General features: G+C 43.4%; 1 protein-coding gene across 2 annotated transcripts in view; it reads right to left on the bottom strand.

Moving 5' to 3' along the window:
- Window positions 1–2,607: 2,607 nt before the first annotated feature.
- The window catches only part of AIG1 (androgen induced 1), a 168,582-nt gene continuing 151,891 nt past the window's right edge, over window positions 2,608–19,298 (bottom strand). For both annotated transcript variants that reach the window (XM_033938233.1, XM_033938234.1), the window contains one exon: window positions 2,608–6,877. In XM_033938233.1, coding sequence (XP_033794124.1) covers window positions 6,840–6,877 — 38 coding nt within the window. In that variant the 3' untranslated portion in view covers window positions 2,608–6,839. The remainder of the gene's footprint in view (window positions 6,878–19,298) is intronic.

The following is a 19,298-nucleotide window of genomic DNA, read 5'->3' as shown; positions in this document are numbered from 1 at the left end:
TGACGTCGGAGGTGAAGGTTTGTAAGTCCAGTGCTTGTACGTGCCAGGCCTTGCTTGGGGAAACAGCAGGGAGAAAAAGATCGCAAAGGTTACGCGATCGACTCGCGTTGCTTTTGCAATCTACTGATTGATCGCGATTGACCATTTGGGCACCCCTGCTCTACAGCAAAAAAGTGGTGGGCAAACGTTCTGTGTGGAGATATTGAGACCAAAGATGCAGCAAGATCTGGGAGGGCTGAAACGGTGCCAACTCCTGAAATTGTTGACCATGTCCATGAACTGATTTTGGCAGATTGGCGAATATCAGCTAAACAATTGCTGAGACACTACAGATATCCAGGGAACATGTTGTGTGTATAATCCACGAGCAGCTGGGTATGCAGAATCTGTCAGTCAAGTAGGTGCCCAAATGTCTGAATGCTAAGTTGATTTTGCAGTTGGTGCCAACTTTTTGGGACAACTAGTTACTGTTGATGAAACATGGCTACACCACTATGATCCTGAGACAAAACAACAGTCCATGCAATGATGGCACACAGGTTCTCCAAGGCCAAGAAAATTGAAAACAAAAGGTCAGCAGGAAAGGTCATAGCCATAGTATTTTGGGATCAGGAAGGTGTTGTAATGACTATCTTCCAAGGAGCCAAACAATTAATGCAGAATACTACTGAAATTGCTGTGCCAATTAAAGGAGGCACTGAAAGAAAAAAGGAGACGGAAGCTGTGGAAAGTTCTATTTTTGCATGACAATGCACCTGCTCACAAGGCTGTGTCTGCTATTGAGACAGACATGGGACAGTAGCATGGAATGCTGTTACTATTTGGGTTTTTGCCAGGTACTTATGACTTGGTCTCTGCAAAGAAAGGATACTGGGCTAAATTGGTTTGACCCAGTAAGGCTATTCTTATGTTCTTAAGTTGAACTGCAAGAACTAAGAATTAATCTGTGATGAAAATCCTCAATGACACCTTATGATGAAATGTATATCTCCTATCCACTTACATGACTGAATCTGAAGTGAGAAATTAATACAGTAGTAAACTTTGCTATCTTGCTTAAAATGATTTTTTTTTTAACAATGCAAACTTTAAATAGACATTGAATTGATAAGTTTTACTCAAATCTTGATTTTTCCCCAATATTTAAGACAATTTCCCAGAAGGTAAATGCCTTCATAGGTGCAGTTCAACAGTGGCATGTTCCAGTACTCTTTCAGGATTGAAAAGATGCTAAGGGGCCCCTTTTACTAAGTCATGTTAAGCAGCCAACACATATTATATTGCATGATACATGGTAGTACACACTCATGCTAAGAGGCAATGCACATTAAAACAGCTAGCACAGTAAAACCCCCACAGCAATTGCTTAATATGGGTAGGCACAGTACCTGGGCATGCCAGGGAAGGAGCAAGGGAGTGGCACTGGTACCACGAGCTAGTTGTCATGAATGCCAATAGTGTGGCTGCACTTAACTCCACCTTAGGAGGGAAATCAAAATGGTGAAGATGCTGCCAGCGGTAGTCTCATGATGCTACTTGCTAGGGACTATCTTTTCATCAATGTAAGCCCTGGCTGGGAATGGTGGTGAGGGTCAGGGCTTGTTTTTAGGGGATAAAGTTTGTGGATGGGGGCGACATGTCACTTTTTTTTTTTTGAGGGGGGGTTGTTAAGAAGAGGGAATGTAGCAGGGAGGATTGTAAGATTGAGATGGATTGGGGCGGGGGATGTGTGCTGCTGTGATTGCCCTTTTATTTTTTGAGTGGGCCTACACCACATTACATGCTGTGGGAGATAGCGCGAGTGCTCCCATGCTATCTGCCACTTTATGTAATAAGGTACCCATGTGTTGAGCGTCGTCCCTGTGAAGTAAATGCAGGGCAGATACTAGGCAAACCCCACTGCATCTACTGCGTAGCTTTAATACTTAACTTATGGTAACTGCAAAAACTTACTGCACTTTAGTAAAAGGGCCCCTAAAGTTTTCAATATGACTTAGAGAAGAACTATGGTTTTCAATATCATCCTCTTTATTTAAATGTAGCTCCTACCTTTTCAGGAGAAATTCAAGGTAATATTCAGGTTCAGCAGGTATTTCCTTGTCCCTGGAGGATTTACAATCTAAGTTTATACTAGAAAATGGCATGGGGACAAAGTTTCTCCATCCCCACGGGAGCTCATTTTCCTGTCCTGGCGAGTTCTTTTCCTGTCCCTGCCCCATTCCTGCAAGCTATGTCCTCAGCTGCACAAGCAAGTGTTCGAGGCTTGTGCGGTTAAGGCAGAGCTAATAGGAATGTGGCAGGGATGGGTTGCGGAAACTGAGTTCCTGCAGGGATGGGGACAAATTTGTCCCTGTCTCATTCTCTAGTTTGTACAGCAATGGAGGGTTAAGTGACAAGCCCAAGACTGCAAGGAACAGTAGCAGAATTTTGAACCAGGCTTCTCTGGACCAGTGCTCTAACCACTAGGCTACTCCTCCATTCTAGAGAAATTTTATATTTTGTTCCAATAAGTCACTACACAGTCAAAATTTAAATGTCTAGCCTGAGAACTGGCTAGGAATGCTCTGGACTGAAGGAATAAGTTATATACAATGAATGACAAAATTCAGCAGGTCTCCAATTTAATTTATAATTCTTTATAACCCAAATAATCCAAAGTTTTCAGCTAATTATAACATTCCTATCAATAACATAAAAATTGATTAATTTCTATCATGTTGAAGCTGACTCCTGGCAACTATACTGACTGACTCTCCAGAACATCATGTCTTCTGTTTGTGTGTGGAGGCTTTTTAATGGAACATTCATTCCTGTTGTAATTGTGTCAATCCATCGTATTGCTGGTTTTCTATGCCCTCTTTTTCCATCAAACATTCCTAGCATGATTGCTTTTTCTAGGGATTCTGGCTGTTGCATAATATAGCTGAAATGATAGTTTCAATTCAGTCATGTGAGCTTCCATTGAGAATCTGGGTTTTATTTGGTCAAGGACCTATCTGTTTGATTTCTTGACTGTCCATGATATTTGTGATAGCTGTCTACAGCACCACAACTCAAATGCCCTTTTTGTCCTGCTTTTTCATTATCCAATTTACACATCCATACGGTGTAACAGAAAAATTCATTGTCTGTAGAACCCAAATCTTTGCTAGTAATGAAACATCACATGATTTGAAAATCTTCTCTAAACATAAAAACACATTCATTAAATTATATACTGATGTTTGGCCAAACAGGTAACGCGTATAGCTTCAAACATAGATGTTTAAGGATAACAATGTTACTCACCTGTAGCAGGTGTTCTCCAAGGACTGCAGGCATATATTCTCACATCTGGGTGATGTCATCCATGGAACCAGGCATGGACAGTCACTTTAAATCTTTTTAAGACCGCCCATACTGCATGCGTGCTGGTACCTTCTGACCTGACATTGGTTCATGATACCTGCAATTCAGTAAGATAGCTAAGAAGCCAACTAGGGGAGGTGAGAGGGTTGTGAGAATATGTGCCTGCTGTCCTCAGAGAACACCTGCTACAGGTGATTAACTTTGCTTTCTCTGAAACTAGCAGTAAACATATTCTCACATCTGGGACTCCCAAGCTGCCAATAACCCTAGCAAAACTAAAGGGGTTGGAGGGTAAGTTAGCATTTAAATAGAGAATATATTTTGTAGAGCTGCTTGGCCAAACAAACTATCCCATTTGGAATAATTCTCCATACAGTAATGGGGAGTGAAGGTATGCTGCTTTACAGATGTCCTCAATAGGAGTGGAACGTAGATGGACTACTGAAGTCACCATTGCTCAAACTTTATGTGCAGTAACACAGCCTTCAAGCATCAGCCCAGCCCAAGCATAGGTAAAGAAGATACAGTTCATCAGCCATGTAAAGATGGTTTTCTTGGTGACAGGAGCTCCATGTCTGTTAGGGTCAAATGACAGGAAAAGTTGAGTAGTATTTCTGTGAGGCTTGGTTTGATCCAATCAACTAGTAATCAAATGACTAGCCAAACCAGATGACAACATCCAGCTAGAACAGACACAATTATGAATTGAACTCCTGCATTGTGATTGGCCATTATTCCTGCCATGTGATTGGACATTGCTCCCGAGTTCCTGGCTTGGTGATTGGACTGGACGTCAGGCCCCCCCCCCCCCAGAGTCTTTAAAAGGAGAGATTAATCTAAGCGTCTCTCTCTTTGGATCATTGCTGGACATTGTACAACACACCTTACTGTAATCTCTTCTCTACATCCAAGATGCCATGAGCTCCCAGTTAATCTGCAACTGAAGAACCCTACTTCCAGCAAGGGCCTTTATCAGGGTGAGTTACTTTTAATCCAGCTTAACATAGAAACATAGAGAAGCACAATGATGATATTAATTTATCTTATGTAACGATCCCTAAATTGTAACTGAACTTACTGCATGGCCTGCATAATCTTGTAATTAAGCTTGGCTCTGTAAAAATAAAATTCAAATTCTTCCTTAAATGCTTTAAGTCTATGTTCTTGAATATCACACAGAGCTGAGTTATAGCAGGTAGTGCATTTCCCAAATTAACATCTAGTATATATAGCTATGTAAATAAATAATTATCCTTCTCTTCCAAGTGTTATAGCACAAGCACCTATGTTGATAAGGGTACAGTAGGTGCTTGCTGAGTTTGTGTTGAGCTGTCAGGGACCTTGATGCTGAAGTATGCCTCTGAGGAGACATCAATTGCAGAGATGGTGATTGGACATTGGTGCATCAACGCTTGGCATGTGTAGATGGGGATGGCACCTGAGACAATGCCGATGCATGCTTTGAGGGGAATGCTGGATATTTTGGAGGTTGGGTAAAACATTGGAGAGTTGTGTAACATGATTCCCAACCATAAATGAAATAGATTTAAATAGTGCCATCTTTAGTGCAAGTGCTTTGAGGGGGAGACATGTTTGTGCTTCTTAGCTCGCTTACAAGGCTCCAATGCCAGTAGCACCGAAGATGAAGATATGGAATGAGTCATCAATATAGTTACTGCTGGTACTGTAGTAGTATGTAGTTGAGAATCAGGGATGGAGAATCTAACCATGCTCGATGTCCCCAGAAAGACAAGGGGGCAGAGAGAAGAAAAAGATTGATGTCTTCTGCAAGCAACTCACGAGTTGAGGTGCTTAACCCATCCATAAGGAATTATATGCTGTTTGCATAGAAAAAAAGATTAAAGTTTTATGTGCTTTCAGAGAACTCGGACAGCTACCCAGCTCTGTGAAAAACCAAGAACTGCAGGCTCCATGAGCTGATTTTGGGCAGGAAGGCACCAGCATCCACGCAGTATAGGCAGTCTGAAAAAGTATACCGTGACTTTAAATTTTTGACTTTCCGTGCCAGGTTCCATGGATGACATTACCTAGATGTGAGAATATGTCTGCTTGTCCTCGGAGTATCACATATATTTAGTAATCCAACTTAAATGTTTAGGATTGCTGAATATCAGACAACTATGTTAGAGGACAACTAAATGTTGATTTTGGTGCCTAAACTGGGCTGAAATCTCTATCTAGTCCCATTTTGGTTTTAGCTGAAAATTATGGTGCTAGGTTCCATGGCTCTTATCTTCCCTCCTGCCCTACCTCTAAACTGAAGGAGCTCCCACTTCCTCTCTCCTCCTGAACATATGTCATTCCCCTTCCATTCCCACCTATAGACCCCCACCCCTGGCCTTCTAGTAGCTAGTCGGGGCAGAAGCGATCCCCAGTTGCTCCTGCAATCTCCGCAGTAAAAATGGCTGCGTGACATCCAGTGGCAGTCTTACGAGATTGCTGCTGGAGGTTACAGCAGCTATTTTGAGACGAGATGGGCATATTTTAATGATAAAATAAAAAATAAAATTATTTTTTCATCTTTGCTGTCTGGTTATTTTATTTTCCTAATTGTATTGATCTGAGCTTTGGTTTTTGCTTTCCTACATCTTCTCTTAACTCCTTTTTTTGTTTTTCCTCTCTCCTCCTTTTCCTTTTACATTTCTGCCTCTATCTATATTTGATTAATTCTTAATATCCCATCTTCAATTTCCCTCCTTTTATTGCATATACTACAGCTGCTCATCTCTTTCACTCATCCTGGCTTTTTTATTCCCACTTCTCTTATTCTATAGTCTTTCACTAAAACCTATCCTCTTCCCCCTCCCATCCAGTATATCTGCTCTTTATTCCTCCTCCCCATTCATTTAGCATTTCCCCTCCTTGTCAACTTTCTGTTCCAGACAAGGAACCGGTAGACTGTGGCCCTGAGAATGCTTTGGATAGTGGCAGCACTCCCCACCACACTGAGATTCAGTGCTGTTCACAACCCAAATAGTGGTACTGAATATTTGTGAATATTCAGCAGTTGGTGCTGAAAACAAATGTCAACCACAGAGTTTAAATATTGACCCAACAGAAGCTAAAATACATAAGGACTGAAATAAATGAATAATATCTAAACAAGAGGACACTGATAATTTGAGGAATTTAACTAGTACTATTGGAAATGTTCAATATAGCAAAAGTATCCAGTCGACATTAATACTGACAAGATTTTCAGTTTCAAATGATGTGATGAATTAAGACTATTCTGTAAATGCCATTTAATGTTAATCCTTGATAAATCACTTTTATTAGTGACACAAAGTGCCGGGGAGATAATCACTCAGGATAAGATTACTGTTTAGCTAAACAACTGATCAGTTAAGATTCTCCCTTATAAAAATAAATGTATAGCCTTGCATGCTGTCCATATACTGGCAATTATTTCCAGAGTATTAAGCTGTCTTCAGTTAGCAATGTTATTCTTTCTTCGTTGAATGCAAAATTTAGTCAGCTTTATGCTTTTCTTGTTCATTCTTCAAACCTGGAAATAAATACATAAATGTATTACAGAAACATACAATATGACGTCAAGATCCATCTAGTTTGACAATTTTCCCTATTTTTATTATAACTGATCTTATTTGATATCTAACTCTACCTTTGCTTCCTCACAGCTAAGGATTGTTTATGTTTATCACCATATTTGCTTTCACTGGGAGATATATTAGCCCTGATTCTATAAATGGCAACTAGGTCAGCGGCACCCGGCCGAGTTCCACGTGGCACTCAAAATTGTTTAATTGGTATGGTACTTGCCCATGCCGTTAAAAGCTAATGTAAAAAAAAAAAAAAAGTTTAATTATGAGTTCTGTGTGGAACCTGGCAAGGTGCCTACCTGAAAATTGGGTGTGGTTATAGGCAGAGAATAAGCGTGGTAAATTAGTCCAGGAAAACCCTGCCCTAATATACCTACATCTAACATTATGATGCCTATGTTGAGATAGATGCCGCTAGACACAATTCTGTAAATGACACCTTATGACTAATTGACAGTTCATAGACAAAACCGCCGAAGACAAAGGCGCGCACCGACAACTGAGCGCAAGACGGAAGCGCATGCCGAAGAAAAAGAGTGTTTTTAGGGGCTCCAATGGGGGTTTTTGTTGGGGAACCCCCCCACACCTTTCTTAATACAGATCGTGGCAGTGTTGTGGGGGGTTTGGGGGGATGTAACCGCCCTCATTATACTGTAAACTTAGCTGTTTCCCTGTTTTTTAGGGAAAAAGTGAAGTGGCGCGATCTGTATAAAGTAAAGTGGGGGGGTTTCCCCCCACACCCCCCGTCGGAGTCCTTTAAAACAGTCATTTTCTTCGGCGGGCGCCTCCGCGTTGCGCTCAGTTGTCTGCGCGCGCCTTTGTCCCGGCGCACTTTTGACCTGACACCCTGATTGACAACTGCACTGAATAGCGCAGGGGTAGGGAACTCCGGTCCTCGAGAGCTGTATTCCAGTCGGGGTTTCAGGATTTCTTCAATGAATATGCATGAGATCTATTTGCAGGCACTGCTTTCAATGCATATTCTTTGGGGAAATCCTGAAAACCCGACTGGAATACGGCCCTCGAGGACCGGAGTTGCCCACCCTTGGGTTAGAGAGACATTCCAGTCTAGTCAATGCAAAAAGATGGCAATGTCAAAATGCTAGTCAAGGTAAAAATTAATATAATACATTCTTAAAGAATTATCTGATAGGTTCCAACAGAACATTTAGGGGGGAAGTCATCAATGTGTGCACCTGTTGAGATGGGCTATTTTATTACAATTTGCACAATTTTAGCCCAAGGTCTCATTGGATAAAATGGGACCCTGTACTAAAATAGCATGACTTGTGGTAAAATAACCCGTCTTAACAATAGAATGCATTGATGAATTTCCCCCTTAATTTCTCCAGGGTCACTTTAATCTACACTGGAACCTCTTATGGAGCCACATGATCCAATAGAGACCATTTGTGGCTGGATTCATGCACACTGCTTCGGTTTAATAGTCACACATCCACCTACTGATGAAACAAGTTGACAAGGTGGTTTTTTCATTTATAAATGCTTTTACCTATAAGTCAAGTATGAACACTTGAAACAGAAAATGCATTCTATACCAACACAATCAAAATAAGGAAATATGCAATATTAAAGGGGGAAAAAGCAGGAATGTTTGCATAAAGAATCCCAAAGTGGTACCTTGGATTACGAGCATAATTCGTTCCAGGAGCATGCTCGTAATCCAAAATGCTCGTATATCAAAGCAAGTTTCCCCATAGGAAGTAAGGGAAACTTGCTTTGATATGTTCCCCCCCACCTTTCCCCCCCCCCACGAGAACTGGCATTGCTCCCCCCGAAGGCTCCCCCCACGAACCGGCACCCTCCCCCCGCGATCCAGCACCCCCTCACCGCCATCGGGTACCCCCCCTGCCGCGACCTGAGATCCCCCAACCCACCCGAACCCTCTTCTTACTTCCAGTGTAGCCTCCGCATCGGCACTGACACCAACATGTCTTTGCATTGGTACCGGTGCCCAAAAATCTGCTTCCTGTGCCGGGCCTTGAGCATGTGCGCACAGGAAGCAGATTTTCGGGCACCGGTACCAACGCACAGGACATGCTGGTGTGGGTGCTGATGCTACACTGGAAGTAAGAAGAGGGTTCGGGTGGGTTGGGGGATCTCAGGTCGCGGCGGGGGGGGGGTGCCCGATGGCGGCGGGGGGGGGGGGGCGGGTGCCCTATGGCGGCAAGGGGGGGTGCCAGATCGCGGGGGGGGGGGGGGTGCTCTTACAGCGAGGCAAGCTCGGTTTACGAGGCACCAAGTTTGCGAATGTTTTGCTCGTCTTGAAAAACACTCGCAAACTGGTGCACTCGTAAACCGAGGTACCACTGTATAATGAAATCAAGAGGGAAAAGGGAATAAGGAAAAATTATCCCACAATTTAAGCAATATATAAACATGTTTTTCCAGAGACCTAAGGTTACAAACTTATTATAAGATTTAACTATGCAGTAGAGGCCATAGCCAAAATAGGAGAGGATGCTATTATCGGAACTGGAGGGTCCCTAACTTCCACAAAATTTCTAAAATGAACTGGGTCAAGGAATACAAAAGATTTATCCCCTAACTTCATCATACACTTGCATGGAAATTAAAGGAAATATGTCCCTTCCAAGGATAAGATTTGAAAGCCAAGAAGGCTTTTCTTCTCATTTGCATAGCCCCAGAGAGGTGACTAACAATTGACGCTAAACTAGTTTAACCTGTTTAGCATTGAAATAGTTCAGCTATCAATGCCCAAAACAGCAAATCACAGTCTTTTCTGTGGTTTGTAGCAGCCTCCATTAATCATATGGAAATAGATTACAACAAACTCATCAGTATTAAAATGATTACTCTGATTGAAGCCCCCATAATGCACAAAATAAAGTGCTAGTTTTTAACACTCCAAAATTTTCCGACATGTCTAGAGGTGCCGGTAGTGTTAAAAAAAAAAAAAAAAGTACCTCGAACAGCAGCTTTATTATTTTTCATGGGCACAGAAGTTGTGCGTGTGTTACATACACATAATATCTGTCCCCATTTTAAAAAGTCACGTTGGGCCCTCCCCCACTCCCCTGAACATTAAAAAAAAAATAAAATCATCATGAGGGAAGCCCACTCCCTCCTGCCTAAGCCACCTGGACAATACACATACCCAACTCCCCCCTCCCCCACCTTTAAATTGAAGATCACTAGGATGGATGCCCATTCCCTCTTGCCATTGGAGTCCCACCGTGACCTCCTTTACCTCTAAAACTGAAGATCAGCAGGAGGAATGCCCACTCTTTCCTACCACTAGGGCTCTGCCATGAACCCTCAACCCCCTCCCCAGACCCCCTCATGTACCTCTAAATTGAAGATTGACAGAAGGGATGCCCACGCCCTCCTACCACCTGGGATACTCACCACGAACCTCCCCTATACCTCTATATTGAAGATCAGCAGGAGAGATGCCCACTTCCTCCTGCTAAGGCCCTACTGCAAACCCTCAAACCCCACCTCATACCTCTAAAATGAAGATAGGTAGGAGGGATGCCCACTCCCTCATGCTGGCAGGCCTGCCTCAACAAAATTACAGGCCTTCCTCTTCCAGGTACATCCTGGAATGCCTTGGGGGGGGGGGGGGCTAAGACTGATTGGCTGAGGAGCCTTAGGTATCTGACCCAAAGTCTTAGGCCCCTCTTAGTGCATCACTGAATGCACCGGGAGGGGGCCTAATTGGCCCTAGTGCCTAAGGCACCTCCTAATGGCAGTGCTTGGGGCCATTGCCAATTGTTGGAAACACGTGGTTACTTGGCAATGCATGTTTGGAAAGAATGTTTGGTGTTTATATATTGAATAGAGAAGTCAACCGATCTCGGGCATCAAAGATTTTGTAAAGATGTTGAAGAATGGACTCTGATAGACAGTTGTTGGGTTTGTTTGGTTTTTTGGGGAGGGGAGTTGATGAGGGCAGGCAGATTTATATTTGTTGTATAGGAGCTTGGGAATTTGTTTTAAAGACATTGTCTGTATCATTGTGTTGTTATATTTTCAATAAAATCTATATACAGCGGTACCTTGGTTTACGAGCATAATTTGTTCCAGAAGCATGTTCGTAATCCAAAGCGCTCGTATATCAAAGCAACTTTCCCCATAGGAGATAATGGAAACTCAGATGATTCGTTCCACATTGTTCCTCACTCATGCTTTAATGGCACGTCCTGGGTATGTCTAACTTCACCCCCAGCTTAGTATTTTACTCAGTTCCAGTAAAACGAATCAGGAAGCATTCCTGTCGGGATTTTGAATATGATTGTTTCTTTGTTGAACTAGGACAGGACAGTAAAGCGGTGTGGGAGCGGCACAGATCTCCTCGTGCACTTACTTTATTAGCCATTCTCTTGTGCACCGTTTCAGGCCTGCATTCCCTCTCCTTCAACGAAGGATCCATCCGCTGCCAGCAGCTGGGGAACAACAAGCCGGCCCCAGTCAGTCTTCTTCCCAGCTCGAAGGTACAGTAGGTCGGTCCGGATCCCTGAGCTGATTTGAGTGTCACTTTCTACCCGCACAAGGTGAGACACTTGGGACTGGCTGTTGCTCGCTGCTTACTTCTCTTGGGTTGGGCGCACGCAGGGCTTGGTTCAATGGGATTGGCTGTTGCTCGCTGCTGGCTTCTCTTGGGTTGGGCGCGCAGGGGGCTTGGCGAGAGGGAGAATTAGAAGGCCTTGAGCATGCGCAGATGCATGCTCAAGGCCCGGCAGAGGCAGGAAGATCTTCTAGCGGCACCGGCTCATCCTTTGGGCTGCGTGCCGCTGCCAGACAGGGGTGTAAGTTCAAGTTGTTCGGGCGGGGGGTGCCAGTTCGTACGGAGGGGGGGAGCAGCGCCGCAGGCCTCTGGGGGGGGAATGTATCAAAGCGAGTTTCCATTATTTCCTATGGGGAAACTCGCTTTGATATACAAGTATTTTGGTTTACGAGCATGCTTCTGGAACGAATTATGTTCGTAAACCAAGGTTCCACTGTACTTAGCAGTACAGCACCAGTAAAACAGCTTAAATAGAAACAATGAATATTAGACAAAAGTCCAATGACTAGAAAATGGCAGAAAATACATTTAGGGGGAATTCATCAATGTATGCCACTGTGAAAATGGGTTATTTTAGAAAAGGTCTCACTGGATAAAATGAGACCCTGTGCTAAAATAGTAGCATACACCAATGAATTCCCCCCTTAATGATGATACTAGATATACTGGGGAATGGAGTTATTTTGGAACAAATATTTGCAATGTCAGTCAGCAATGTTAATTGGTTTTTAGGGCTTCATATTTATGTTTATTAAAAACTTTATATACCGCATAACAGCCTAAAAAGGATCCAAGCGGTTTATAATATATAGTTCACATTCACATGCTTCATATTTAACTTGCTGCTTCTCCTTTCTAAAAGTGGCTGCAGAGTCAGCATCAGCGTGTGCATCATGTCACTGGCCCTGTCAGGTCCAGAAACAGGAAATTACATCAGATATTGATGTAATTTCCTGTTTTGGGGGTGAAGCAAAGCCAGAGGCAGCACCCATTTGCTGGTACTGCAGCCATTTTCAGACCCGGAGAAGCAGCGGGGCATTACACAGGAGCAAATAATTGCTTTAATCGCACGATGAGGGTTAGTGTGACTCCTGTAAAATATGTGCACCAGAGAAAATATTAAAAAGCAGAAGAAAAGATTTGAGCCCACGGAAACTCTACACCCCAGCCTCTGGCTAATGATAATTCAATTAATCCTTACTTACCCATTCAGTGAAAAAAAAATCCGACTGAAGGCAAAATTTAGCCCCTAAACCAAGGTGCCTGTATCTGTACAGCAAAATATCATAGTTCCTCACACTAGATATGGGTAAACAAGGTCTTTAGCAGGGAACACCGGGATTGGCCTCCGTGTGTGCGGATCGCCGGACAGGATGGACCTAGGGTCTGATCCGGTGAAGGCATTTCTTATGTTCTAACCTAGCAGCACCAACCAGTAATAAATCATTTATAGCACGCAATATCAAACAACTGATTATGTGCCAGATCTCATGGGGATATAACTTGGCTTCAATCTAACCCTTTAATGGTTCCAAATATTTATTTACCTGGGAACTTCAATCATTTTTAACAGGTAGGAAATAATGGAAATTAATTAATATAAATGTTTCCTCAAAACTGGAATAAAAAGATATTCATTTAACTCACATATTAAATAAGAATTCTTTCAACTTATCATGTGCCCTCTCCAACACTTGGAGCAAGCACAGAGATTTCTAGGGGAAAAAAAATTCAGATAGCAAAATAATTAGCAGTTGGGTCTGCTTCTATGGTTCTTCTTTCTTATTGTTCCTCTGCTATTATTTAAATGTCTGTTCATGATGGTGTTTATTGTAGGAAGTCCAAGCCCACTCCTTGGCTTGTCACATAATAAGAAGCCTCACTGTCAAGAAAATACCATTGACTTAGTGAATTTTGGCACAGGAATAAGCTATAGTAAATGAATCTGCAACTTGTTCAGCTTGAAAAGATGACCAAGGGGCGATACAGTAAAGGTCTATAAAATACTGAGTGGAATGGGTAGACGTGAATCTCTTATTTACTCTTTCCATAAGTACAAAGACTAGGAGGCACACATCGAAGCTACTTAGGGCTCCTTTTATTAAGGTGTCCTATATGCTAACGTGCCCATTATAAGTCTATGGACATGTTAGCATGTGCTAATATTTAGCGCACGCTAAAACGGCTAATGCGCCTTTGTAAAAAAGGGGGTAAGTAGTAAATTTAAAACAAAATCAAAAAACATTTCTTAACCTAATGTTGAAGTAAACTCTGGAATTCATTGCCACAGAATGTGGTTAAAAGCAGTTAGCTTAACAGGGTATAAAAAGGGATAATATTGTGGGTCTAATGTAAAGAGGTGAGCATTAGGAGTGTACAACTCATAAAATTTAATGTTGTTTAGTTTATAGCTTCTGCCTGCAGCTGCTGCTTGATTTCAGGAATTGCTTGTGTTTGTCATACTGTATTTTCTTTTAAAATATCTTAGTAATTGCATTTAATCAATACTGTACAATATGATTAACATTTTTAATCTTCCTGAAGCCCTAGTTCTTTTTCTTTCTAGTAAAAGATTTTTCCTTTGTTGGTTCAGTCATTAGTAAGTAGCATCATTCCAATTCTGAAACTTAAATTTGCTATTAATGTTTTGTGCTTTCTTTGGATAGCAGTTTCTTCCTGCTTCTTGGACATACAGTTCTATTAGAACCAACCTCTACTAAGCTACGGTACATTTAGATTTTAAAGTAGTAAAAGAGTGGGGATGGAACTGCACACATCAACCAGAGATAAAATGAGTAAACAAGTATTATTGATTACAATGTTGATAAAACAGTCTTTCATCAGGTATTGAGTCCAATTAATACTTGTTTACTCATTTTCTCTCTGGTTTATCTGTACAGTTCCAATCCCCACTCTTTTACTACTTGTTAGTTCCACATGGGGTTTGTTTTCCTTGCTGTTTGTTGTGTACTTTGACATTTAGACTTTATCCACAACTATCCTATGAATTGTAATCTATTTATATCCCACTCAGCTCAATGACCACAAGCCACAGTTATTGTGGACCCTAAGTCTTGCCATGAGAATGACACGGAGACAAATTTTTTCCATCCCCGTCCCTGCAAGCCCTGTCCTCATCTGCACAAATCTCAAACGCTTTAAAACCATAAGCGTTTGAGGCTTGGGTGGTTAAGGAAGAGTTTGCAGGAATGGGACAGGGACAGAATTTACGGGGATGGAACAGGCATATTGAGATCCTGTAGGGATGGGGACAAATTTGTCCCAGTGTCCTTTGCCACTACAAGAACAATCCTATAAAAGTGTGCCGGTAAGAGCATATTGTATAAAGGAGCATAAGCACCTAGTTTCCTTTGTAGAATAGTAGATTAATACCCAAATTCTATAAAAAGCACTAACATTGTGTGCACAAATCTGGAATTGAATTGAATAATTGAATTGAATAATGAGTCAATTAGTGGAGGGAAGTGGTCTTCTCACCCTGAGGTTGTGAGTTCGATCCCAGCCAGCTCTTTGCGACTCTGGACAAGTCACATAATCCACCATTGCCCTAGGTACCATATTCAATAATGAGCCTGCTGGGACAGATATGGAAAATTTGAGGAGTGTGTGGCGCATTGGTTGGAGCTACAACCTCAGCACCCTGGGGTTGTGGGTTCAAACCCCATGCTGCTCCTTGTGACCCTGGGCAAGTCACTCAGTCCTCCAAAGCCCCAGGTACATTAGATAGATTGTAAGCCCTCTGGGACAGATAGGGAAAATGCTTGAGTACCTGATTGTAAAACGGCTTAGATAACCTTGATAGGCGGTATATAAAAACCTAATAAACTTGAAAATACTTAAGAGTACCTGATTTTTGTTCAATGCACTGTAAACCACTTTGGGCGAACCTCTTCATGAAAAAGGCAGTAAATAAATCTCAATAAATAATTAGGGTATTAATGAGTAATTGGTGCTAATTGGATTTAATTAAAATTTACACACCTAAGTTTTACACATGGGTCCAAAAAGGGGCCACAAAAATGGGAGGGTCATGGGCAGATCAGGGGCATTTCCTTGAATTAATACACATAGTTATAAAATAAAGAGGATCTGCACCTAATTTAGGCATGAGAATTTACACCATGCCTAAAGTTAGGCATGGTTCCTAGCACTAAGCACTATTCTATAAATCAGGGGTGCCCACACTTTTTGGGCTTGCGAGCTACTTTTAAAACGACCAAGTCAAAATGATCTACCAACAATAAAAACACTAAACATATACCCCCTCTTTTACTATGGTGCGCTAACCGATTTAGCGCGCGCTAAGTGCTAATGCGCCCATTATATTCTTTGGATGCATTAGCACTATATCGGCTAGCATGCCTTAGTAAAAGACCTCCATATTTATTTATATATATATATATCGAGTGCACCTCTTCTGTCCTCCAGACCTCGTTCCATTCCCCAATCAACATCTCTCTCTGTCCCTGCAGAAGTCCAACTTTTCTTCCTCTCTCCTCCACCCCTATTGGCAACATGCCTCCCTCTCTCTCCCTCCTCTGTTATGATCGTGCATCTATCTGTTCTTCCTCATGGTCTCTCCCCCTCTGTCTGCACCTTCCATAGCTAACATCTGCCCCCCTCTCTTCAGCCTCCCTTTGTTTCAGGTTTCTCCTTCTTTCTATCTTCCTTCTGCTAACATTTTGAGTCCTCCCACCTTTGGTGCAGGTGTTTGTCTCTCTCACTCTGTCTTCCCCCTCCCCAGGGCCTGGCAACTCTCTTTCCTCGGTTCGGGGAGTTTCCCTTCTCTAACCACTCTGATAGTCCAGGATCTGCCCTGTCTTCCCCCTCCCTTTTGGTTCAAGGCTTTTGGTTGAAAGCTGCTCTCCCCCTCCCCTCCTTAAGGTCCTTTTGTCTCCCCCCACCGATCCAGCATCTCTAAGGCAACCCCCATCCCACCAGGGCCTTCGCGATGGGCACAGTCAGTGGCGTACTAAGGGGAGGGCAGGGGGGGGGGGAAGTCCGCCCCGGGTGCACGTCCCAAGGGGGTGCACAGCCGGCCACCTTCCCTATTCTGCCGCTGCTCCGTCTCACCGCCGCATCCCAGCACCAGCTCCCCCGCAGAGTCATTCCTTAACCCGGCAACTGGTAGATGGAGACAAAAGGTGAGGCGGGCTGGTGTGCGGGGAAAAAGCATCGGGCCCACAAGGCTTCACCTCCGGCGTCAATTCTAACGTCGGAGGGTAAGTTCTGGGCCAGCCAATCGCTGCCTGGCTGGCCGGCAACTTCCTCCCCGTTAGAACTGACGCCGGAAGTGAAAGCTTGTGGACCCGATGCTTGTACGCGTCGGGCCTGGCTCGGGGAAGGAGCAGCAGTGTTCTCCTCATCTCCTGCACAAAGCGAAACCAATCAGAAAGAAGAGAGGCGGAAGCTCATAGCTGCGTGCTTCAGTAACTGCTGCTGGCTAACGGAGGGAGAAGGTACCTAAGATAAATGAAGTAGGTCCGAGAAATAGATTCGCTACAGGCTAAGATAGGGCAGGGAGAAAAGCTTACAACTTGGTGTTCTTGCTTGCTTTGGGCCTTCCTCGTTGCCGGGTCCTGCCGACTTTCTGTTTCCGTGAAGGCAGGACCCGGCAGCGAGGAAGGCCCGAAGCAAGAAGAGCTCCATGTTGTAAGCTTACCTCCTGCCTTAGCCTGTAGCGAATCTGCCGACCGAGGCGGGGGGGAGGAAGAAGTGATGGGGGGGAGAGAAATGCTGTTACTGCTGCACCCAATTAGGGGGAAGAGAAATTCTGCTGCTGCACCCAATGGGGGGGGGGAGGAAGACCAGGGAAAGGAAAGGAGAGGAAAGAGATGCCAAGACCATAGGAGGGAGGGAAAGGAAAGGAGATACCAGACTATAGGGGGGAGAAGGAGACAGATGCCAGACCAGGGAAAAGGAAGGAAGGAGGGAGAGAAAGGAAGGAGTGGAGATGCAAGATAATGGAGGGAGTGGGGGAGAGGAGAGAGATGCCAGGGCATGGGGGAGGGGAGGGAAGAGAAATGCTGCTGCTGCACCCAATTGGGGAGAGGGGAGAAGGAAGACCAGGGAAGGGAGAAGAGAGGAAAGAGATGTCAAGACCATAGGAGGGAGGGAAAGGAAAGGAGCTACAAGACCATGGAGGGGGAAGATATGTCAGGGCATATGGGGGGAGGGGGAGGAGACAGATGCCAGACCAGGTGAAAGGAAAGAAGGTGAGAAAGGAAGGAGAAGAGATGCCAGATAATGGAGTGGAAGGGAGAGATGGAAGGAGAGGAGAGAGATGCCAGGGCATGGGGGAAAAGAAGGGGATAGAGGTGCCAGAGCATAGGGGAAGTGGTGGAGACAAAAAAAAATGGAGAGGGGGTGAAGCTGAAATGGAGAGAAAGGGCACAGGAGTACAAAGGCACAGAGTACAAAGGAGAGAAAGGGCAAAGGATATACAGTTTATTGAAGGGACATAGAAAGAGGGAAGTTGCCATATGGAACAGAGAGAGGGCGGACACTGGATGGAAAGGGCAGAGAGGGTGGACAGTGGACGCAAGGGGTAGAGAGAGAGGGCAGAAGCTGGGTGGAAGGGGCAGAGAGAGGGCAGAAGCTGGGTGGAAGGGGCAAAGAGAGGGCAGATGTTGCATGGAAGGGAGAGAGGACAAGCGCTGTATAGAAAGAAGAGAGAGAAGATGATTAAAGCAGAAATGACAAAAGGTAGAAAGATTTTTTTTGTTGCTTTACTTAGAATCAAGTAGTATTGTAACTGTATTGATAAAAGTTTATAAATAGGAAATGGAAATAAGGCAATTTATTGGACTACACCCCTTTCCTCAGGACAGAATAGCATAACAGCAGTATACTGTACTGTTCTGAAGAAAGATTTGGCCTCTGAAAGCTAATTGAAAAATGGATTAGTCCAATAAAATGGTATTTTCTTATTTCTCATTATTTGTTTTATTTTTATTTGTTAATTTGTAAAGTGGTGATTGTTATGTTTCAGTTTTTTCAAATTTACATCTACTGTCTTTATATTTTGCACAGTATAATGGTACATGTGTCACTGTTTTTGTGGTGTTGTGGTGTTGCATTGCATCCAGAGTCTGGTTTCTTGGCGGTTCAGTTTAACTTTTGTCTACATATTTCTATTTTTAGTTTGTGATTATTCCATATTGGGCGAGGGTGTATCTCTGTTCTGTGTGTATGAAAAGGACATAGTTTTCAGTTGGCATTGACTGCAGAATCAATTGACTGTGCGGGATCTGGCTTGTTTAGTTTTATAATGTATGTGTTAGTGTTCTAGTGCTCACTGCAGTGTTTAAGATGCTGCCTTTTCCTAGGTACACTATTGTTGTGCGATATGTGGATTGTTACTAAAAAATATATTTTTCATATAGATGGGGGGAGGGTGTCAAAAAATGATGGGCCCCGGGTGTCACATATGCTAGGTACGCCACTGGACACAGTCTTACCTCTTGATTGCAACTTGAGCTAATTCCCCTTTATGCCTCTGAAACTAGACAAAACAGTAGCAAACTTAAAATGAATACATTTCAAAGTGCTCAGCAAACGGATGCCACAGGCAGCTGGGAAGACACTCTGGGGGCCTTACTGAGAGGAGTACTTTCCTAAATGCTATGTTTCAACAAGAGGATGGATGAGGGTACAGACTTACTTTCTCATAGTTTATCTTCAAACTGTCCTCATCTCTGTTCTTCCCTCTGGGCCTAGCTACCACAGTTGAAAGTTAATTATGGCAGCCTGCAGAGCAAACGTAGCAGGCTGCAGTCAGCCTATGTAGCACG

This window comes from Geotrypetes seraphini, chromosome 3, assembly GCF_902459505.1.
Source record: "Geotrypetes seraphini chromosome 3, aGeoSer1.1, whole genome shotgun sequence".
Classification (NCBI taxonomy): Eukaryota; Metazoa; Chordata; class Amphibia; order Gymnophiona; family Dermophiidae; genus Geotrypetes; species Geotrypetes seraphini.
Note: the sequence above shows the minus strand (reverse complement) of the source record. Positions and strands in the feature narration are given on the sequence as shown.